The sequence below is a fragment of the Phacochoerus africanus genome, chromosome 8 (assembly GCF_016906955.1).
Source record: "Phacochoerus africanus isolate WHEZ1 chromosome 8, ROS_Pafr_v1, whole genome shotgun sequence".
NCBI classification, from domain to species: Eukaryota; Metazoa; Chordata; class Mammalia; order Artiodactyla; family Suidae; genus Phacochoerus; species Phacochoerus africanus.
Genome location: NC_062551.1, coordinates 55,200,036 through 55,223,269, shown reverse-complemented (window position 1 = coordinate 55,223,269; position 23,234 = coordinate 55,200,036). Strand labels below are relative to the sequence as shown.

Sequence of the window (23,234 nt, the reverse complement as noted above, 5' to 3'; positions counted from 1 at the left end):
CCGACTCCAGTGGCTCGGGTCACTGCGGAGGTGCGGGTTCCATTTGGCAGGCACACTGGGTTAAAGGATCTGGCTGTTGCTGGGCTTGAATTCAGTCCCTGGCCGGGGAACTTTCATTTGCCCCAAGTGGGGCCATAAAATAAATAATTTGGTGATAGGAAGAATTAAAAAAAAAAAGAAAGCTCCCTTGTGACTCAGGGGGTTAACGATCCGGTGTTGACCCTGCTGCGGCCCGGGTTGCTGCTGTGGTGCGGGTTCGATTTCCTGGCCCAGGAACTTCCACCTGCCACAGCGTGACCAAAAAAAAAGCAAAAAGAAAACTCAATACTTGGACAGGTAGAAGATGAAAGTTGCTCCAAAGTCTTTTCAATTATAATTAGATCTCTATCGAGCATATAAGCATTTTTTTAAAAATGGGAGTATTTCGTTCCTGGGTTTCTGCACCAAAAAATAAGTAAATAAATAATAAAAAATTTAAAAATGGGAATATATGCTCTATGGTCTCTTGACTTCTTTTGCCCATTCCAGCGTGGCCTTCAAGCTGTGGGATTTTCCACCCGAGGTTATTTACCAATAAAGCAGAGTGGCTAACGCGGCATTGGGAGATGATTGAACTCCCATGTACTTAGGAGTGGAATTTCTGAGTTCTACAGTAACTCTGTGTTTACTTTCTTTTTTTAACATATACATATGTAAAACAAATTTTAATTGGCCCCAAGCATATGATAGAATGGCACAATACTATTTACAATTCACCAGAATTCTCCATCCTTAGCATGAAGCTTATGATGAACACAGAAATTGCCTATAAAATGGAAAAAAATCTTTTTCAAACATAAAACCACCCCCAAGGGGCATTACAGGATTTTGTTCAGTTACATGTTTGTTTGTTTTTGTTTTGTCTTGTTTTTGGCTTTTTGGCTTTTCTGGGGCCGCTCCCGTGGCATATGGAGGTTCCCAGGCTAGGGGTCAAATTGGAACTGTAGTAGCCACCAGCCTACACAAGAGCCATAGCAACGGGGGATCTGAGCTGCCTCTACGACCTACACCACAGCTCATGGTAACACCGGATCCTTAACCCACTGAGCAAGGTCAGGGGCTGAACCCGCAACCTCATGGTTCCTAGTCGGATTCGTTAACCACTGCACCACAACGGGAACTTCTCGTTCAGTTACATGTTAAATTAAAATCCTCCAAGTGCTGCCATGGTGAACCTTAAAAAAGTGTGACTCGATTTTTAATTAATGTAAACTAATGTCTTTGATTTAATATGCCATGCGATTATTTAAGTTTTATATGTAGCTTTTGTCGTGTGTGTGTGTTGTGTTGTGTCGTGTCCTGTGTGTGTTTTATTTTACTCTTTTGAGGAGTTGCCAGACCACGTGCACCACTTTACATCCCCGGCAACGCTATCCCAAGATTTCATTTTCTTTGCAACCTTACCACTGCTTGGTATTTTCTGTCTTTTTTATTATGGTCCTTTTAGTGGGTGTGAATAGGTATTTCATCATGGTTTTAATTTGTACTTTCCTGATGGCTCTTCCCCTGACACCCCCTGCCCCCCCCCCCCCCACACACACACTCTGCATGTGAAAGTTCCCGGGCCAGGGATCGAACGCTTGTCGCAGCACCAACACAAACTGAAACGGAAACACCCAGCATAAACCGGGACAGGGACTTGAACCCGGGGTCACTCACCTGGTGTCTGGACGCACCTGGTACTGAAGCACAGGTTCTCTTTGTGTCTCAGTGCAGAAGGAATTTAGCAAAAGATAAGTGGTAGGGCAAGAAATGGATTTATTAAGATAGGACAATTGTGAGAGATACAGGTGGGCAGGTGAGGAGGCTCATGTTTATAATCCAATGAGGGTGGGGGGGGGGGAAGACCGCCCTCTTCCTGATTCTTCCAGTAGACGTCACGCTGACATCACTAGCTCCTCCTTCATCTCGGGTAGGAGAGACTTTGACCTATGAGGTCAAACCAGGACTGTCGTGGCGCTTACTCAGATCGGCGGGAGGGTGGTAACATAGGTTGAAATATGTTGAATCATTGCAGGTTTCTGTAACAATGAGGGGCTCCTACTTTGGGAGGTCACCTATCCCTTAAATTCCTGTCTTAAGGATCACTATCTTGCCCAACTTGAAGACAATACTCCTTTAATCTCTCATTCAATGACCTGAGGCATATCTCGTGCTTCGATTTATGGTTTTATAGTTAAGCAAGGCTGCTTTGTGCCACGATGTTCTGATGACTTCCTTGAGCAATTATTAACTTACAGTGGTCTCCCAAATTTCCCTAGGTTTCCCTCTCTAGCCATGGTCGCCTACTGGGGCTTCTACAACTCCCTGTGTAGCTAACTATCCTCTATCCTTATCAGAACTACCGCAGTGACAACGCTGGATACTTAACCCGCTGAGCACACAATTCCTCTGTTTTTATTTCAAATAATTTCTCGTGTTTAACTCTGCCTTTACTATTCTGAAGTGAAATCAGAGATAAGATCGATGAACTAGGGGGAGTGTCTGTCGTGGCTCAGCGGTTTAGGAACCTGACTAGCATCCATGAGGATGTGGGTTCCATCCCTGGCCTCGCTCAGTGGGTTAAGGATCCAGTGTTGCCGGGCGCTGTGGTGTAGGTTGCAGACGCGGCTCGGATCTCGTGTTGCTGTGGCTGTGGTATAGGCCAGCAGTTGCAGCTCCAATTCGACCCCTAGCCTGGGAACTTCCATATGCTGCGGGTGCAGTCCTAAAAAGGAAAGAAGAAAAAGGTAAAAAAAAGAACTCAACCAATTCCCCAACAACTAGAAAATTGTTCATTTCACTTCCCCAACTGTCATGTGAATGAGGAATACATGGAAACCATGAAACCCTGCAAGACCTTGGGAGGCTTCGCTCCCCAGTACAAAGCTTTCTGTGCCCCTCTTTTCTAGTTAGTAGGAAATAGCCCCTATTCTGCTGCCTAGACCTTCCGGAATACCAAAGAGCAGATTCAAAGGATTGCTAATCTGGGAAGTAAGAGAATGCAGAGACAAAGGAAGCACAATCAAGAAATCAAATTAAAGCAGGATCCTGGTGCCTCCTCCAGAGATCTACATAACACTGCCTCTGAGCTCTTCTGCAGAAACCAAGGCCCCCACCCAGGTGGAGGATGGGAACTTCAGGCTGAGCCGGATTCCTGGAGCCATCCTGTTATCTCACCACCAGCCAATCAGAAGAAAGTCACACCACCCTGCCCTCACCCCAAATTTTGCCTGTAAAAGCTTCTCCCTTGGGGAGTTCAGGCTTTTTTTTTTTTTTCCTTTTCAGTTCACTTTTCTCTGCTCCAAACTCTGCCCTTTTATTTGGTAACAGCTAATTTGTAACAAAGCAATAGTTCCATCAACAAAGGTGGAGGAGAGAAACAACATGGCAGCCAAATCTTACTTTGAAATATAGAATTACCGTGAATTTGCAAGTTACAGTCTAGTTTGACACAGGAGCACTCTATCACCAACTGAGGTGCCTCTGGCAGCTTTGCCGTGGGTGATGCAATTTTCCCCAAATTATGACCAAGTCTTCATAATTAAGTTCTCAATAAGACAAGGCAGGAATATGTTTGTCATGTTTGAAAACAGGCAAGGAGGCCACAGTGGCTGGAGCTGGGTGGGTGGGGTGGGTGGAGATGCGAGATAAGATCACAGAGGGAACTGTGGGCCCAATCGCGAGCCCTTGTGGGCTGGTCAATCACACACACACACACAAAATGATCCCCTGTGCTGGGTGACACAAACGGACTACATTTCCCAGCTGCCATTGCAGTGAGATACCATCACGTGAGTCTGTTTTAGCCAGTGGAACTCCAGGAAAAGCTATAAGTGCTGCGAGCCCAAACAAAGCCTGGAGGCGGATTCCAATGTGTCTTGAGCCTCAACACCTGAATTCAAGCCACCCCACACACCCGTACTGTGGTTTGCCCCCACTGAGTAATGAGCAAAATAACCTGTTACCAAACAACCTGTCTTACAAGGTTGCTACCTGAGTTAATAAAATAATTCATTGAAGAATCTACTAATCCTTTATCCAGTAGAATCCCAAAGCCTTCTGTGGGATTGTGCTGGGTGAGAAAGATGTCAGGCTTGAGACTTAACTAGGAGCCTCCTGGTTTGCATTTGAGGCAGTGGGAAACAGGGGCAAAAGCAGACTCACACGTGGCCAGGATTTCAGGTCAAGAAACCAGAGAGGTAAAGTTTAAAAATTAAGTAAAACTGGAGTTCCTGTCGTGGCTCAGTGGTTAACGAATCCGACTAGGAACCATGAGGTTGCGGGTTCGGTCTCTGCCCTTGCTCAGTGGGTTAACGATCTGGCGTTGGGGTGAGCTGTGGTGTAGGTTGCAGACGCGGCTCGGATCCCTCATTGCTGTAGCTGTGGCATAGGCTGGGGGCTCCATCTCCAATTAGACCCCTAGCCTGGGAACCTCCATATGCCGCAGAAGCGGCCCAAGAAATGGCAAAAAGACAAAAAAAAAGTAAAACTGGGGCATTTTGCTATACAGCAGAAATCAACAGAACACTGTAACTCTAATAATTTTTTTAAATAAAAGATAAAAATTAAATAAATAAATAAACATATATTTTATTTTATTTTTTATTTTTTTTTTTTGCTATTTCCTTGGGCCCCTCCCACGGCATATGGAGGTTCCCGGGCTAGGGGTCGAATCGGAGCTGTAGCCACCGGCCTACGCCAGAGCCACAGCAACACGGGATCCGAGCCGCGTCTGCAACCTACACCACAGCTCACGGCAACGCCAGATCGTTAACCCACTGAGCAAGGGCAGGGACTGAACCCGCAACCTCATGGTTCCTAGTCGGGTTCGTTAACCACTGCGCCACGACGGGAACTCCTAAACATATATTTTAAAGAGCAGAATTCCTTGGTGGCACAGGATCCTACATTATTTCTGCTGTAGTTCAGGTCACTGCTGTGGCATGGGTTCAATCCCTGGCCAGGGGACTTCTGCATGCTGCTGGCATGCTGCCCCCCCCCCAAGTTGCTGCCTGGGGAAAGTGCTTAATAAGTATTTGCTGCATTGCACTAAATTAAGTTGAATTAAGAGACTGGTTCATAATTACAAGAAAGCTCATCAAATATCATTGTCAATGTAAAAACATTTTATGCAGACTCAACCCTTTTTTATTGTGTGTATACTAATTTTTTAAAAAGACTCTCGGGAAATTTATGTGGAAAAAACAAATGAAACTATGATCGGAATTCACGTAAAGTAGACTGTTCACAAAATGTTTTCCCCGTGCCAAATAGGGAATAAACACAAGCTGTTCTTTTTTTTTTTTAGGGCCAACCCTTGGCATATGGAGGTTCCCAGGCTAGGCGTCGAATCGGAGCTGTAGTGGCTGGCCTACACCACAGCCACAGCAACGCCAGATCAGAGCCTTGTCTGCGACCTACACCACTGAGGGAGACACTGTGGGAGGCCAGAGATAGAACTTGCATCCTCATGGATACTAGTCAGATTCGTTTCCGCTGTGCCACGAGGGAACTCCAGGCTTGACATTGCTATTAGTTGGGGGTATAATTCATTGAGTTTGAATCAATCAACAGGGACTCCAAAAAAAGAATACGAAAACAAAAACAAAAACAGATATAGGGCGTGGGGAAAGAGGGTATCTTGGCTGGGAAAATAGGCCCACACCGCCCCCATGTGCCCATCTGTGGACTTGCAGGCAAGACCTTTCAGAAATCATTTAGAGCGTAAAAATTGGGACCAGGAGATGCGGAGTCCGAGTGGGGGGACTGTGAGGTGTCACGACTGAGTACTCCAGCTGCTGAGGCAGAGGAGGGGGGGACATGGTGAAAGTTACTGTAGAGAAACTGGCCTCCGTCTCCTGTGTCAGAGAAATCCGTCAGAGCAACTAGTGCTCAGAGTGGGCTGTTAAAAGTATCTATTCGTTCCTATTGTGGGGCACAGCAGGTAACGAACCTGACTAGTATCCAGGAGGACGCGGGTTCAATCCCTGGCCTCGCTCAGTGGGTTAAGGATCTGGCATTGCGGCGAGCTGTGGTGTAGGCGGCAGACGCGCCTCGGATCCAGCGTTCCTGTGGCTGTGGTGTAGGCCTGCAGCTGTCACTCCAATTTGACGCCTAGCCTGGGCACTTCGTTATGCCACGGGTGTGGACGTAAAAAGCAAAAACAAAATAGAAAGAAAGAACTCACCTTCTCACTTTCTCTCTCGAAACCTCCAGCAGCCCTCCCCCTCTTCATTCTTCTTTTGCTGAAAAAAATAAATAAAAATAGAAACCATCAGAAAGAAACCACCCTAGGCTTGCCGCAGAGACAAATACCTTTGCAGAAGTGCGCTGCCGCCCCGCCCCCACCCCCGCCTTGGTCAGAGGTCAACCCCTCCGCTAAGACCCTGAATCCTTTCTCTGAGCACTCAGAGCCCCCCCTCTTGCAGCGTTGCCTTCTCTGTCTTGCTTCATTATTTGTGCAGGGCTTTAGCTCTGCTTCCTTTAGGATTCCCCTTCACTGGATGCCTGCGCTTTTTCAAGGTACTGCTGAGATGCTTCCTGAAACTTGGGGTCCCAGGCTCACATCTTTGCCTGGGGGATCCTTCCTCTTTGTAACTTTTTCCTTGCCGATTCCCTTCCTTCCTTAGCATCCACCTGAGGGATTTCCTGCTACAACATCCTAAGTTCAAGAGCTGGGGCCCCAACCTTCTCAAACGCAGATCTTTGTTGGGAGTTCCCGTCCTGGCTCAGCGAAAACAAATTGAATCTTACTAGTATCCATGAAGATGTGGGTTCCATCCCTGGCCTCACTTAGTGAGTCAGAGATCCGTTGTTGCGGTGAGCTGTGGTGCCATGAGACAGGGCTCAGATCCTGAGTTGCTGTGGCTGTGGTGTAGGCCAGCAGCTGCAGCTCCAGTTGGACCCCTAGCTTGGGAACCTCCATTAGGGTGCAGCCCTAAAAAGTCTCACACACACACACACACACACACACACACACAATGCAGGTTCTTAGGCTCTCTCTCAGGCCTTTGGAATCAGAATCTCTGAGGGTGGTGCCCAGGAATCTAGGGCTCATTTTTTTTTTTTTTTTTGTCATTTTGTGGCTGCACCTGCGGCATGTGGAGGTTCCCAGGCTAGGGGTCAAATGGGAGCTACAGCTGCTGGCCTACACCACAGCCACAGCAAAGCCAGATCTGAGCCACATCTGGACTTAAACCTTAACTCACTGAGTGAGGCCAGGGATCAAACCCTCATCTTCATGGATACTAGTGGGGTTTGTTAACCACTGAGCCATGATGGAAACTCCCGCCCCAACCTTTTTTTTTTTTAGGGCACCTTTGTACTGGATTTTCGGATGCAACTTAATATCTGAGAAGCGCACTCAGGGGAAAGAGGGGCAGGCTGAGCGACTAGAGAAACGGTATTATTTTTACGCTTTTTCATAAATCGTAGTGGGGCGTTTCAGTATTTTTCAAATAAAATAATGAGTCCAGGCTCCTGACACTCTGGCTGTCCCCACTTAGTACCGGAAGGAACACGTCTATTCTGACCCCTCTCCCTCCCTGCAGACCCTTCACAGACACCCCGCCCATCCCTTTGTTTGTGCAGGAAAACCCTTGTGGTTAATGAGTCTCAGAAAAATGAAGTGAAAGTTACAAGTAAAATCGACCGAAGCTAAGGGAGGGGGGCACAGCAGACCCTCCGTCACCGCCACCGAAACTGGGAGTGAGGTGCGCCAGGGTCACAGGGTAGAACTTCTGGCGACCCTACAAAAATACTCTGCACATTCCCGCAAAATTGCCACTGGGTGACCCCCTCCCCCCACCGCACCCACTGCCCCCCGCATCACCCACCGAGCGACTTCTTGTTCTGGTCACCACCCGGAGGTGGAGTCTCAGGGGAAAGAAAACAACCTCAGAACCTCCGGGTCCACACTGGGGCCCCCGAGATGTCTCTGCCACCGCTGCCGCTACTGCTGCTACTGCTGCTGACCAGCGAGCCCGCCGGGGCCACGCTGATCCGGTACTGGGGACCCCTGCCACCCCAAAACCTGGGAGGGATGCTCTCCCTTGCCATTCAAGTCTGGGGCTTCCCAGTTCGGTGACTCCCAAACCTGGCACCCGGGGATCCATGATATCTTCTTCTTCTTCTTCTTTTTTTTTTAAATCATTTTAGGGCCCGCATCCGCAGCATATGGAGGTTCCCAGGCTAGGGGTCTAATCAGAGTTGCAGCTACCAGCCTGTACCACAGCCACAGCAACACGGGTCCGAGGTGTGTCTGCAACCTACACCCCAGCTCATGGCAACGCCAGATCCTTAACCCACTGAGCGAGGCCAGAGATTGAACCCCGTCCTCATGGATACTAGTTGGTTTCATTACCTCTGAACCACCGTGGGAACTCGGATTCCTATCTTTTGTGTTCCCAGATCTCCACATTGGCCTCTCACCCCTGAGGGGTCCACCCTGATATCTCCTAAGACCCAAGCCCTGCATCTTGGGACCCACCCTCTCCTCTCCACATGCGTTTTGGGGAGCACTCTGCTGATCCCACCCTGAGCTTTGGTGACCTGCTACCTAGATCTCTAGACATGTGACATCCCCCCCCCCTCCACCGGCTTCTGGACACTCAGGACTGAGATGCCCCCAGACTTGACTCTTCCAAACTGCTTAGCTCCCCAGTTTGGGGACCCTGTGGCCTCCCCCCTCCTCTGGCGCCTCTCCCAATACCTCCCTGCCCCTCCTCCCCTCTAGTCTCTCCACCCCCTCTTGATGCAAAAGGAGGGACCCTGTTCCAGGAAACATTTCCCCCACTTCACATTCTAAAGCCTCTCAAAGATTGAGTTTCGGTGTGGGGGGTGGGGTGGCAGCAAAGATGGGGGCGCAGGGCCCCAAGGACCAACTAAAGGTACAAAAAGATGGAGTTCCTGCTGTGGCGCAACAGAATCTGTGGCTTCTCTGAAGCACAAGGACACAGGTTCGATCCCTGGCCCTGCTCAACTCGGATCTGATCCTGGCCGGGGAACTCTATGTGCTGCAGGCGAGCAAAAAAGAAAAAAAAATTACTGCAGGTTTTCTTTCTTTCTTGGCCACACATATGGAAGTTCCTGGGCCAGGGATCTACCCCAGCCACTGCAGAGACAATGCTGGGGTAGGATCAGAGCTGCAGCTGTCGGCCACAGCCTGGCCAGATCCAAGCTGCACCTGCGACCTGTACAGCAGGTTGTGGACAATCAGAATCCCTCATCCACTGAGTGAGGCCAGGGATCAGACCCGCATCCTCATGGACACTATGTGGGTTTCTCAACCCCTGAGACACAGCGGGAACTCTGCACACTATGTTTTCTAACCTGCGCCTTTGTTTTTTGTTTTTTGTTTTTTTTTTTCCTAGCCTGCATTTTGAACCTAACAGGTTGTGGCCACTTCCTGGGTCAATGCAAAGAGCAGTGACTCTGAGTGTTGACTCAGGATCCCCAGCAGAGCCTGAATAGGATCCAGGAACTTGTGCGAAATGCAAATTCTCTGACCTACTCTGTCAGAAACTAACGGATCTGACTTTTAACGAGCCCTCTAGGTCAGGGTCTGGCAAAACACTCAGAGGGCCAGATGCAGCCTGCCACCTGTTTTTGCAAATAAAATGTAACAGAACTCAGCCATGTGGTCATTTGTTTAAACGGTCATTTGTTTACCTGTCATCCATGGCTGCCTTTGTGCTGTACGGACAGAAGAGGGAAGTTGCAACCAAGACGGATGGGCTGTAAAACCTTTACAAAAAACTTTGCCTTTCACCCCTGCTGGAGGTGATTCTGCTTTAAAACCACATTGAGAAGGCGCTGGCCAAGAGAGCTACGGTTCCCTTTTTAGCGGCTGAATGGATTCCATTCTATGCCTGGAGTTGAAAGTTGAGTCACACCCAGCATTGGCCAGTGGGTAGACTCTGGTTTTCAATTCTTTTGCCCATTTTTCTACCCAATGTCGAGAACTGTGGAGTTAAGCTTGCCACAGCATCACAGCTGCTGGGAGGAGACACAGGACCCCCAGGTCAGAGGCAAAGGATGGTTTGTTATTCCCAGTAACAGTAGTAGCCAGAATCTCAGCCTTTGTGTCTGTTTGTGTGAGTGTGTCTTTTTTAGAGCTGCACCCACGGCACATGGAAGTTCCCAGGCGAGGGGTCGAATAAGAGCTGCATCTGCCCGCCAAAGCCATAGCCACAATAACACAGGATCTGAGCCATGTGTGACCTACACCACAACTCATGGCAACGCCAGATCCTTAACCTAGTGAGTGGGGCCAGGGATTGAACCTGCATCCTCACACACACTAGTCAGGTTCTTAACTGGCGGAGCCACAGTGGGAATTCCTTGTGTCAGTTTTCTGAGCTCTGGTTCCCACAGGGTGAAATGAAGGGGGCCAGGAGATGTCTGTACATTTACAACTTATTTCCACTATATTTTTTTTGTTTTGTTCTTTAACTTTATTCAAAGCTTTGTGTGCTGGGGGGAGTACAGAAGTTTAAAATTTTATTTTGTTTTTGGCCATGCCCACAACCTGCAGAAGTTCCCAGGCCAGGGATGGAACCTGCACCACAGCAGTGATCTGACCCACTGCAGCGATGTCAGATCCTTAACCCACTGAGCCACCAGGGAACTCCTCAGAAGTTTCAAATTTTAGAATCAGCCTTATCCATATTTCCCCCATGATTTTTGATCTTGGTATCATGTTTAGAAAAGCTTTCCTTCTCCTACGGTTATTGAAATATTTCTCTTCCTTCTGGTGCTCTTATAATCTTGCATCTCACCTTAAGTGTGTTGCACATCGTGTGTGTGTGGAATATACTTTACTGCAGAAAGCGAAATTGGGATTTTCTGCTTACATTGCTCCGTCTGTGGTCAAAGTCCTGAAAGGGTTTTTGCAGAGGCTGGTTTTATGTCAGGATGTTTGGGAAACTTTGTGAATGTCCCTTCTCGAATGCTTTATGTTATTTGGAATGTCTCGATTTGAAAGGTTTTTTGGGGAAAGTCTATTTGGGATGGTTTGCTTTCATAGGGTCTTTGGGGGGAAATTTGTCCCCGTGGTTTGGTAGGGTTTCCGGTGATGGCTGTTAGTATAAGGCCGTGGGGAGGTTGACACTGTCATTGCATCCTGCATGGGGCAGTCCGCCGCAGATCTCCGGAATGGGTGGCTCTGTAACTGTTGGCCTCTCCTCCCCAACAGGATCCCCCTTCGCAGAGTCCACGCGGGACTCAGGACCCTGAACCCACTGAGGGCATGGGAGAAGTCAGCAGAGCCCCCCAGGCTGGGGGCCCCATCCCCGGGGGACAAGACTTTTGTGCCTCTCTCCAACTACCTGAACGTGAGTCCCAGGAACCCCCCCGCCCCCCCGCCGCCCGCTAACCAAGCTCTTCGCTCAAGACCTCTCCTGTTTCGCCGTCAGGTACAGTATTACGGGGAAATTGGGCTGGGAACGCCCCCACAGAACTTCTTCGTCATCTTTGACACCGGCTCCTCCAACCTGTGGGTCCCATCTGCGAGATGCCACTTCCTCAGTCTGCCCTGCTGTGAGCTTCCCTGGGGGAGAAGGGGAGGAGTGGGGTAGAGGGAGAAAGGGGGCCGGGTCTGGTCTTCCCACGGGGTTGTGAGGCCCGCTGTTCTCCCAACGCCATCCTCACGGGTGACCTGGCCAGAGGGGCAGGAGCCCCTGGGGAAGAGTCCGCTCCCCCAGTGACCCCGCCCTGGTCTTCTGACCCAGGGCTGCACCACCGCTACCATTCCAAAGCTTCCAGCTCCTTCCACTCCAATGGGACCAAGTTTGCCATTCAATACGGAACCGGGCGCCTCAACGGCATCCTGAGCGAGGACAAGCTGACCGTGCGTGACCTGGAGCCCAGGAAGACTGGAGCCAGGGCGGAGCCCCTCTCTTAGACGCTCCAGTTTAGAGGGGCTCGAGGAGGCGGGGCCTCCTGGGTAACCGGGTGGGGCTTCTGAACTGAGAGGCAGGGCTTCCTGGGGAAGAAGGGCGGGGCTTCCCTGCAGGGGCGGGGCTTCCCGAGTTGCCCGGCAAAGAAAGCTTCCAACGCAGGGAGTGATATTTTCAAATGTCCCCAGACCTGGGAGGCCTTGGTTTGGGAGATCTCGGAGGTACTAGGTAACTTCCTGCCGGAAGTAACTTGCTCCACTTGAATCCACCCCAGATCGGAGGACTCACAGGTGCATCGGTGATTTTCGGGGAGGCCCTGTGGGAGCCCAGCCTGGTCTTCGCCTTTGCCCACTTTGATGGGATACTGGGCCTCGGTTTCCCCGTTCTGGCCGTGGGAGGAGTTCGGCCCCCGCTGGACAGCCTGGTGGACCAGGGGTTACTGGATAAGCCTGTCTTCTCCTTCTACCTCAACAGGTAAGGGGGGGGGTCTACCTTCCTAACAGTCCTAGCCCCAAGGAGGAAGTTCTGCGCTTCTTCTGGAAGTCCCTTACCCAGGAAAGGAAGTGCCACCCTCCATTCAGGAAGTCCCCAAGCTCTTCCCTATTGAAGTCATCCATCCTGCACAGGCAGCTCCACCCGCCACTCAGCAAGTCACAGTCCCAACATAAGAAACACCTGTTTGGGAGTTCATGGCTCAGTGGTTAATGAATCTGACTAGGAACCATGAGGTTGTGGGTTCGATCCCTGGCCTCGCTCAGTGGATTAAGGATCCGGCGTTGCCGTGAGCTGTGGTGTAGGTTGCAGACTTGGCTTGGATCTGGCGTTGCTGTGGCTCTGGTGTAGGTCGAAGACTCAGCTCAGATCCCACGTTGCTGTGGCTGTGGTGTAGACCAGCGGCTACAGCTCTGATTAGACCCCTAGCCTGGGAACCTCCACATGCCGCGGGTGCGGCCCTAAAAAGACAAAAAAAAAAAAAAAAAGTCCCATTGACTAAAATTTACTACAGAAACTCACTATCATTTAAAAGTTCCAAAAAAAAAAAAAAATTTCCCCAGGAACAGACTTGGGGTTGCCAGGGCCAGGGGGAGGGGCGTGGGCAGTGGGATAGACTGGGAGTTTGGGATTAGGAGACGTAAACTATTGCATTTGGAGGAGATAAGCAATGAGATCCTGCTGTCTAGCACAGGGAACTATATCTAGTCACGTGTGATGGAGCATGATGGAGGATAATATGAGAAAAAGAATGTGTATATATATATATATATTATGACTGGGTCACTTTGCTATATAGCAGACACTGACAAAACATTGTAAATCAACTATAATAAAAATAAAATAAAATAAATAAAATAAAATGCCCCATGGGAGTTCCTGTTGTGGTTCAACAAGTTAAGAACCCGACTAGTATCCATGAGGATGTAGGTTCGATCCCTGGCCTTGCTCAGTCGTTAAGGATCCGGTGTTGCCACAAGCTGTGGTGTAGGTCACAGATGCTCCTCAGATCTCGAGTTGCTGTGGCTGTGGCTGTGGCATAGGCCGGCAGCTGCAGGTCAGATTGGACCCTTAGCTTAGTAACGTCCATATGCCCCAGATGTGCACCCTCCCCCCAAAAAACAACACTCCATCTTTCAAACTCAAATCCATGCCCTATGCAATCAAATACTGAATTTAGGGACTCCATCCTTTTTTTGTTTTTTGGCTTTATAGGGCCGTACCTGTGGCATATGGAGGTTCCCAGGCTAGGGGTCTAATCGGAGCTGAAGCCACTGGCCTACACCACAGCCACAGCAATGTGGGATCCAAGCCGAGTCTGTAACCTACACCACAGCTCATGGCAACGCCGGATCCTTAACCAACTGAGCAAGGCCAGGGATCGACTCCGCAACCTCATGGTTCCAAGTCGGATTCGTTAACCACTAAGCCACGACGGGAACTCCAGGACTCCATCTTTACTATAAAGAAATCCCAGTTCTGTTTGCGAACATGCTTCAGAAGTCAAGAATTGCCCATTTTAATCTAAATCTCATCTACCTTTTTTTTTGCCCTATGCCTATGGCATGTGGAAGTTCCCAGGTCACAGACTGAACCCGAGCCACAGTGGGGACCCGGGTGGCTGCAGGGACAATGCCAGATCCTTAACCCGCTGTGCCACAAGGGAACTCCTTATCTATCTTTTGGGAAGCTCAGACACTCCCTAGCCACCATCCAGGAAGTTTCCACCTTCCCTTCTGGAGGCCCATCCCCCACAGGGAGGAAATTCCGAAGCCCAGTCAGTTACCCCAGGCAGCCCAGCTACCTCTTAGCAGATCCTCCCAGCTCCAGGAGGCCCCCGGTGCCCACTTCCCGTCACTATCAGGCAATGGAGGAAGTCTGATTCCTAGGAATTTTAAGACATGCAATTCAGAAAGCCTCCCTTTTCACAATCACACCTTCTAGAGCTAATGAAGAAATCCCTCAGAATTCCTGTCATGGCACAGTAAGAAACGAATCCAACTAGGAACCATGAGGTTGCGGGTTAGATCCCTGGCCTTGCTCGATGGGTTAAGGATCCAGCGTTGCTGTGGCTGTGGTGTAGGCCGGCAGCTGCAGCTCCGACTGGACCCCTAGCCTGGGAACCTCCATATGCCACGGGTGGGGCCCTAAAAAGACAAAAAAAAAAAAGAAAAGAAATCCCAAGGCTCCACTCCCCCTCAAACTGCCACCTTCCCCAGCCAAGGCAAGTCTCATGTCCACTTCAAGAAGCCCCCTAAAATCCTAACCTCCAACTCGAAAAGTCCCACTTCTCTTCACTTCCCGCCTTGCTTCCAATCCCAACACCGAGACCCTGCCTGCGTCCCACTACCCTACCTAGAACCCAGCACCCCCCCCCCCTCCCCCCGCCACGGGCAGGAAGCCCCTTCGGTGGCCACTCCTGGGGCTGGCGGGGGATCGCCTGTGCCGCTTACAGCCATCTGCCTCTGCAGGGACCCCGAGGCAGCTGATGGAGGAGAACTGGTCCTGGGTGGCTCGGACCCGGCACACTACATCCCACCCCTCACCTTCGTGCCCGTCACAGTCCCTGCCTACTGGCAGGTCCACGTGGAGCGGTGAGGAGCCTGGCTTCGGAGATCTGGGTGGGGGGGTTCCGGTGTCCAGAGAAGGGAGCTGAGGGCCTGTACTTCTGGATCCGAGGGAGGAGAGGCTGGGGGGCCCTGGATCCTGGGTCCGAGGGAGGAGGGGCTGGGGCTGGATCCTGGGTCCTGGAGGAGGAGGGGCTGGGGCTGGATCCTGGAGGAGGAGGGGCTGGGGGATGGATCCTGGGTCTTGGGGAGGAGGGGCTGGGGCTCTGGCCTCCTAGGATGCCGGCTCTAACGACTGCCCACTTCTGCCTCACAGAGTACATGTGGGCACAGGGCTGACTCTTTGTGCCCAGGGCTGTGCTGCCATTCTGGACACAGGCACGTCTCTCATCACAGGACCCACTGAGGAGATTCGAGCCCTGCAGGCAGCCATTGGGGGCATCCCCCTGCTGATGGGGGAGGTGAGGACTGGGTGTCTGGTGGGTGTGGGCTGGGGAGGTTAATAGGGATCTAATGGCAGACATTGGAGAGTTCCCTGGTGGTCTAGCAGTTAAGGATCTAGCATTGTCATTGCTGTGGCTCAGGTCACTGCTGTGATGCTGTGACTTGGGTTTGCTCCCTAGCTCGGGAACTTCTGCATGCTTCAGGTGCAGCCAAAAAAAAAAAAAAAGAAACCAGGCAGCAAGCTCCAGCTTGAGGGGTGGCTCAGGAGGTATCCCAGGGCAGAAGGAGCTGGATCTTCCAAGTGAGAAGCTGGGGGTCGGAAGGAGGAAGCAGGAACACCTCCCAAGGGTCTACTCTGAGTGACACAGGGAAGGGGGGGATGATGATGCAGGTTTATTCAGGGCTGGACGGGAGCCAGAAGCCTTGGCATGTCTGGGGAAAGTGCAGAAGCAGCTCAGGAATTCTATTCTTTTTTGTTTTTTTGTTTTGTTTTGTTTTTTTCAGGGCCACACCTACAGCATATGGAGGTTCCTCGGATAGGGGTCCAGTCGGAGCTATAGCTGCTGGCCTACGCCATGGCAATGGCGGACTCTTAACCCACTGAGCGAGGCCAGGGACCAAACCCACCACAACCTCATGGTTCCTAGGCGGATTCGTTTTCCCTGTGCCATGACGGGAACTCTCGGGCATCCTATTTAGGGTCCATCAGCTGGTGGACAGTCATCAGAGCCAAGGAGGAGGGGGAGTCCTCCCTGGGAGAGAGGAGGTCCCCACATCAGCCTTGGGGAACACCCACCTGCAGGGAAGGCAGAGACAGGGCAAGGGCAGCCAGCGGCCCGGGAGGAGCACCCGGAGAGTGTAGGCTCAGAGAGGTACGCACGGAGTGTTCTCGAGCATGGGGTGGGCACCTCCCAACATAAGAGCTGCCCAGCCACTTCTCCAGCCTCTGGCGGCTCCACAGTTTCTGGGCGGAACCTTCTGGGTCCGAATTTCTGTGATGCCATCCCTGTGCTTTTTTGGCGCTCCTGAGACAGGGGAGAAGGCTCCATTCCTGGGGCTCTGAGTCACATGCCAAGCCAGCGGCTCCCAGTCATGAGCAAGTCCAGTGCAGGCTGCTAGGGATCAGGGAGTCATAGTAGCCATGTGTGTGTGGGGGGTGGCCTGGGTTGGACTCTGGCTCGGCAATTTGCTAGCTGTGTTGTCTTGGACAAGTCAACAGTTTCCAAATCTCGAAAAGAGGCTTACTGGAGTTCCCGCTGTAGCAAAGTAGGTTAAGGACCTGGCTTGGATGTGATCCCTGGCCTGTGATTAACCCATTTAAGGTGCTTAGAACAGTGCTTTAATGCCTGTCTGTTGTGGCTGTTATCATTTCTCCTTTCTTTTCATTTCTTTTTCTTCTTTTTCAGGGCTGCACCCGAGACATATGGAAGTTCCCAGGCTAGTGGTCGAATGGGAGCTACAGCTGCCGGCCTGTGCCACAACCACAGCAATGCGGGACCTGAGCCATGTCTTCAAGCTATGCTGCAGCTTGCAGCAATGACGGATCCTTAACCCCGAGCCTCCACGGGATTGAACCTGCATCTTCATGGATACTAGTTGGGTTCTTAACCCACTGAACCTCAGCAGAAACTCCCCTTCATTTCCCCTTTCAAAAGAATTATATACTCTCTAATTCAACCTTGTTCTCACCATTCTTTGTCTGCCCAACAAGGTAACTACTATTGGTTTTTAAGGAGGAGAAATATCTTGGTAGGTATTGCTAATAGCCCAATACCGTCTTGTTAGGGACTTGGGAGTGGTGGGAACTGAGGCAAACTGGAAAGCACACGCCCCATTAGTCTAAACAGGGCAACTCTCAACTACTCAGCTCCAGCCAATTATTGCCAATATATGGGAGTTCCCATCGTGGCGCAGTGGAAATGAATCTGACTAGTGTCCATGAGGACGCAGGTTTGATTCCTGGCCTCGCTCCGTGGGTTAAGGATCTGGTGCTGCCCTGAGCTTTGGTGTAGGTCGCAGATGTGGCTGGGATCTGGTCTTGCTGTGGCTGTAGTGAAGGCCGGTGGCTACAGCTCTGATTTGACCCCTAGCCTGGGAACCTCCATATGCCTTGGGTGTGGCCCTAAAAACACCCCCCACACACACACAAAAAACAAATAAACCAGTATTGCCATGTAGGGGAAGCCAGAGTTCCTGGTTTGTTGGAGAAACCATTATTTAAAAGCCTTGGTCTGTAAATAATAATAGCATTTACTATGTGCCAGGCATTCTTCCAAGCTTGTTTATTTCTCACACGACATCCCTGTGAGTACGACTGTCTACATCTTCAGATTGGAAACTGGCTCAGAGCGGTTAAGGAACTTGCCTAAGATGACACAGCAGCAGACTCCACAGAATACAACTGGCCACAAATTCTTTTTTTTTTTTTTGTCTTTTTGGGGCTGCACATGGAGGTACCCAGGCTAGGTGTCGAATCGGAGCTGTAGCTGCCGGCCACGGCCACAGCAACGCAGGATTCGAGCCACGTCTATGACCTACACTATTAGCTCAAGACAACGCTGGATCCTTAACCCACTGAGCAAGGCCAGGGATCGAACCTGCAACCTCATGGACCAACTAGTCGGGTTGGTTAACCCCTGAGCCATGATGGGAACTCCCTGGCCACAAATTCTTAAAACGTTCTGGACACAGTATAAGATAATTAAATACACCTGCGGGCCCACTATGGCCCATGGCCCACCACTTTTTTGATTTACAATTCAAAAAAAGAGGAAGAGGTTTTTATCAAATGGGAGCCTAGGGGAAGAGGCAACAGTTACACAGGGGTGAAGGAAGAGCCACTAAGGCTAGAGAAGGCAGCAGGCCACTCAAGGCCCTGACTACCTAACTGCCCCAAATTGATATTACCCTACTGCACTGGGGAGCCACGGAAAGGATTTGAGCAGAGCAAGAATCCCTCATTTCCATTTGTTCACCTTTTTCCTCAGTACCTCATCCAGTGCTCGAAAATCCCAACGCTGCCCCCAGTCTCCTTCCACCTTGGGGGGGTCTGGTTTAACCTCACAGCCCAGGACTACGTCATCCAGGTAGGTCACCATCACAAAGACGTCACAGTGACGCAATCAGATGGGTTTGAGAGGGTGGGGCTGGGAGTGAGACATCACTAGGACGAAACGGGGGCCACGAAACATTTCTAGTGCCCAGGGTAGTAGGCGGGGCGAAGCTCTGGCTCCAAAGGAAAAGGAAGGCGGGGGGGGGGGGCGTGACACCCACGGCCCGTCTTATCGTTTTGTAGATTACTCGGGGTGGCGCCAGTCTCTGCTTATCCGGCTTCCAGGCTCTGGACATGCCTCCGCCCACAGGGCCCCTCTGGATCCTCGGCGATGTCTTCTTGGGTAGCTACGTGGCCGTCTTCGACCGTGGCGACAGGAAAAGCGGTGCCCGAGTTGGGCTGGCGCGCGCTCGAGCTCGTGGAGCAGGACAGGGAAGGGGTGGGTTTGCGCAGGCGCAGTTCTCCGGCTGAGGAACTCCCCCCCCCCCCCCCCGTTAGGTGCATGCGCACTGGGTGATCGCCGAGGCCTCGCTACTCAGTAAAAATCCGCTGTTTCCATTGAACCTACCTGCGCCTCTTTCTACTTTTTTTTTTTTAAGCGCATGATCTTTGCAGGGGAAAGTTATCGTCTGGCCCTCCGGAGTTGAGGAAGAAAGGAATGAGAAAGATATCGTTCCTTTTCCCCAAGGCTCACTCCGTGCAGAGGCCTTATACTACGAAGCCCATGAAGCCCCTCGCCTGCACTGCCTCCCCTCGAAGGCACTCGACACCGCAGAGCATCACGGATCTTGTAGTCTAGGCGGTGTTCACGCCCTGACGGAGGCGGGCGCAGCCACAACACGCGTGGGAGGCGACAGGTCGCGACGGCAGCGACAGGTGGCAGTGGGGGGGGGGTGGCTGAAGTCGTAAAGGGTTTTCCAACCCTTGTTCTACGGGGAGAGGATACCATTCCTGCACACTTCATGTCCAGTTCTTCCCGTCTATCCTTTATTCCGGGACCCCTGAGTACGCCATAAAGGCGGGGCTTGAAGCCCCCGGGTAGAGGGGAGCTGAGCTGCCCCTCCTCCAGCGATGATGTCACTGCCCCCCTCCGCAGCTTCTTGCTGCCCAGAGCTGCGGAGACTGGGTCACCCCTCCCCCCATCGCCAGCCCCGGATTCCCCCATCCCCGCCCCGCCTCGACTTGGGGTGAGTACGGGGGAGGAGGAGATGGCTCAGGGTCCGGGGGCGGTAAACCAGCTCTAATCCCAGTTTTGGAAGCGGGGGACTCGGGAGATGGGGACTCAAAGATTACAGCGGAGATGTACTTGGAGGGTCTCCAGGGACCAAGGGTCGTAGGCAGAGTCCCCATATTTTCAGCTTTAGTGCCCGGGAGATCATCTTTCCTGGATTTGGAACTGATAGGAGCAGGGGTGGAGGAAAGGGCCCTAGAAGTCCGAAAGGGGAAGACCCTTCCCCAATTCCAGGGCTTTGGGGGATGGGGGAAGGGAAGTTAGGAAGGAGCACCAAGGATGATGGAGATGAGTTTGGGGCTTTCAGGAATTTGGTGCCTTGAGGACCTGAGAAAAGATAAGCGGCGAGATGGGGAAAGGGTCTAAACATGAGCAAACACTGGCCTCCCCTCTCCTGGTGTCTGTCGCCAAAAAATCGAGTCCACTTCCCCCTGGTCTGTTTGCAGAGCTGCGTGTCTCATAACGCGAGCCCTCATTATGCCTCCTGAAGCCTCCCCTATGGGTGAAAAATTCAGGCTGACAAATCCCCCGTATAGCCTGGTGGGGCCTGGGGAGGGCCATGTGAGAGCCAGGGGCATCCCGATTTCCCAGGGCCTGATGGAGTTTGGGCGATCCTAATACTCCCTGATCAAGCGCCCCCTCTCCCCCGCCCTCACCCCATGGTCTCTAATCCCGAGTCTCATTCCATATTCTCCTCTATTCCAGCCTCCTCACTCCTCTTCTCCCCAGCCCCACCTTCTCCCACACCTTCTGACCTCTGCAGAAACGCTGATTTGGTAACTTGATCCCGTGCCTGGCCGCTGTCAAATGCAGAAAAGTAGATTTGGGGTGGGGTGGGGAAGAGTGTGAGGGAGCATGGCTGACTAGGTCCTTACCCTAGCCCTCACTCCCAGACCCTAGTGCCAACTCAACCCACGCTCCAGCCTCCACCCCTGCCCCCCACTTGTCCAGAAGCTTCATTCAACCCAAGCCCATTTCCTCACCTCGGGAGTCACTGCTTCGGCCTGGGGAGCCATTAGAATTCAGGGCAGAGAAGAACAGGAAGCCCCACTGTCTTTTCTCTGTCCTCCTGGGTCCCATGGGGGCTTGAAGGCTGCCCGAGGATACTGGATCAGGGGGCAGTGGGGGAGCCCTGATCTGGGGGTGGGAGAGTTGAGGGAAAACTACCTCCCTGGTCTGCAGGATAGGTCGCACTTCTGCCACTCTCTGCAGTGACGCAGCCTCGAGTCCGGGCCAGGATGAGGGTTAAGGAGGGTGATGGGGTGGGAGCCTGAGAGAAAGGGACAGAGATCCAGAGAGAGAGGGACAGAGACTGAAGGACAGCAGGACAGAGTCCCAATGAAAGTGGGAAAAGAGACCCAGAACAAGGGGGCAGAGATTCAGAAAAGGATGAAAGAGGCACGGGATGGGGTTGTGTGGAGACCCAGGGAAGGGAAAGGGACAAAGGACGTAAAAAGAAAAGGCAGGCACGGGGCGGGGAGGAAGAGACGGGGGAGGGGGGAAGGCGGGGCGGGGGGGAGACGGAGGACGGGAGAAAGACACAGAGAGGGAGGTAGTCAAAGAACAAGGGTGAGGACAGAGACCCAGATGGAACGGCAGAGACCCAGAGTGAGAAGGGAACACACTCTGGGGTGGGGGTGGGGGGAGTGGAGGACAGAGTCACAAAGAGAGGCAGAGCTTGCAGGGAACAGAGACCCAAGTCCTAGCAAAAGGTACAGAAGCCAAGAGAAAGAGACGGGGTGGATGCGGAGACCGAGACGCGGTCGTGGGGGAGGAGACTTAGGCTTAGAGAGAAGAGGGGGAAGCCTTTGAAGGAGGGGGGGACAGATTCATAGAACAATGGGACAGAGACCCAAAAGGAGCGCAGAGACCTAGAAAGAAGGGGCCGGAGTCTCAAAGGGGTGAGGGCAGAGACAAGGGGACAAATATTCAGAGAAAGGGGAGAAAGAGAGACACGAAGAGACACAGAAACGGGAGCGGGGGTGCGTAGGGAGGCGATACTAACCAGCCGCCGCACCTGCAGTGGGAGGTGGCGGGCTGGGGACAATGCCGCGCGGGGACGTCCGCAACCCCTGACCCGCCCCCTTCGCTCCCACAGGCACCGCCTCTCCCCCTCCCCGCCGCAGCCGCGGCCGCTGCCGCTGCCGCTGCCTCCGCCTCAGCCTCCGGCGCCTGCGCCCCAGACCACCCAGCGTCTAGGCCGGCCCCAATGCCGGCGCTGGACCCTCGCCTCCGCGGTCCGCAGTGTTCAGGTCCCGCCCTCTTATTAGCCCCGCCCAACGCTCCATTTCTCTGCCCTCCCCCCAGGACTCTCTACCCCGCCCAGTTTCCCATTGGTCCCGCCTATTGCCTCCGCTGAGGCTGTACTTGCCGGTGTTTCGGTTTCTCCTCTCCGCCTTCCTGAGGACACTCTCCTTACCGCTTCTCTTCCTTCCCTTGGTTCTCCTGCCTGCAGTCCGTCGTTATCTAGACCTCGCCCCCTTTCCCTCACCAATTAGAAGCTCTCGTCCCCCACTCTGAGATCCTTCGGACCCTTAAGTCTCTTTCCCATGTTTTCTGGTCCCTCAGACTCCTCGTTTCAGGTCCCACAGTTCCGTCCAGCCCAGTAGCTTGGTACTCTTCGCAGGTCTCCCCCTTTCCTTGGCCATTCTCTACACTCTTAGCCCTGCCTAGCCTGGTTGCTTTCAAGTCCCTTAAAGCCCTGCTCCTCCCTTAGTCTTGCTTTTCCACAGCCCATTCAAGACGTTTTCTACCATTCGTAGACCCCCACCCACCCACCTTCCTCAGTCCTTTCCCATCCATCCTGACATTCTCCGAGCCCAAGCCCCGGCTAATCGGGCCAAGCTTGCAGCTCCCACCCCACGCCTTCTTTACCTCGCCTCCTCCCTTAGTCCTAACTAGAAGCTCTCAGGTTCTAGGCCTCGTTCATTTCCGCCCCCTCACTGGGTCTCAGTCTCTGTTTCCCTTATCCTGTTCCCTTTCAGTCCAGTCTAATGCCATTTCGCGCGAAAGTACTCTCCACTCTCTATTTCCACTTCCCGCCCCTCGTTCAGTCCCGCCTCCTCACTCTTCCAGCCCAATTAGGACAATTTCTAATTTCTGTGGCTCTGCCTCTTCTTAAGATCCGCCCTGCCCCGTTCAAGCAACGTTAGAAGCCCAACCCGGCCATCTCCATCTACCCCTCTCCCCTGGGAACTGCCTGCTGGCTCTTTAGATCTGGACCTGCGGCCCTTCTCTATTCAATCTGGACCCCATTGTGGCACCGCCCCACTCTCAGCCAGCCAGGGACAGTCAGGCTCCTTTAAATAGCTTGGACTTGTCCCCCTTCCTCTGCCCGCCCCTCTTCTTTTTTCAGTTCAATCAGATCTCTTTCTCATATTTAGTCCCTCCTCCTTTGTTCTGCCAGTGGTGCCAACTTTAGAGGCGCATCTCGCCTCCTTTAACACCTCCATCAGCCCCGCCCTTTCTCTCAAAGATCCAATCGGTGTATTGTATCTGCGGCCCCGCCCCGACCAGCTAGGCAGCGTTGG

At 52.3% G+C, this 23,234-nt stretch overlaps 1 protein-coding gene and 1 long non-coding RNA gene across 3 annotated transcripts; one reads left to right on the top strand and one right to left on the bottom strand.

The window, feature by feature from the left end:
* The first annotated feature begins 7,706 nt into the window (after positions 1 to 7,706).
* On the top strand, positions 7,707 to 19,036 carry NAPSA (napsin A aspartic peptidase). Of its 2 annotated transcripts, XM_047791857.1 has the most exons (9): positions 7,707 to 8,025; positions 11,216 to 11,354; positions 11,436 to 11,559; positions 11,751 to 11,869; positions 12,193 to 12,392; positions 14,882 to 15,004; positions 15,294 to 15,438; positions 18,409 to 18,507; positions 18,717 to 19,036. In XM_047791857.1, exons 1-9 carry the CDS (start codon positions 7,952 to 7,954, stop codon positions 18,942 to 18,944), a joined length of 1,251 nt encoding a protein of 416 aa, XP_047647813.1. In that variant the 5' UTR covers positions 7,707 to 7,951; the 3' UTR covers positions 18,945 to 19,036. The 2 variants fall into 2 exon arrangements, with proteins under 2 accessions (XP_047647813.1, XP_047647814.1); XM_047791858.1 differs by lacking the exons at positions 18,409 to 18,507; positions 18,717 to 19,036 and adding an exon at positions 16,828 to 16,885.
* LOC125133571 (uncharacterized) lies at positions 18,923 to 21,783 on the bottom strand. Its single transcript, XR_007136470.1, has 3 exons — positions 20,688 to 21,783; positions 20,460 to 20,504; positions 18,923 to 20,031 (listed from the first exon to the last, which is right to left on the bottom strand). It is a non-coding gene; the product is annotated as an uncharacterized LOC125133571 (long non-coding RNA).
* Positions 21,784 to 23,234: the final 1,451 nt, after the last annotated feature.

Bases quoted from the DNA above. Each gene is read 5' to 3' on its own strand.
- NAPSA (XM_047791857.1), top strand. From the start codon at position 7,952: ATGTCTCTGCCACCGCTGCCGCTACTGCTGCTACTGCTGCTGACCAGC. The intron at 8,026-11,215 runs GTACTGGGGACC...CCTCCCCAACAG, and splicing joins GCCGGGGCCACGCTGATCCG to GATCCCCCTTCGCAGAGTCC. The intron at 11,560-11,750 runs GTGAGCTTCCCT...CTTCTGACCCAG, and splicing joins CTTCCTCAGTCTGCCCTGCT to GGCTGCACCACCGCTACCAT.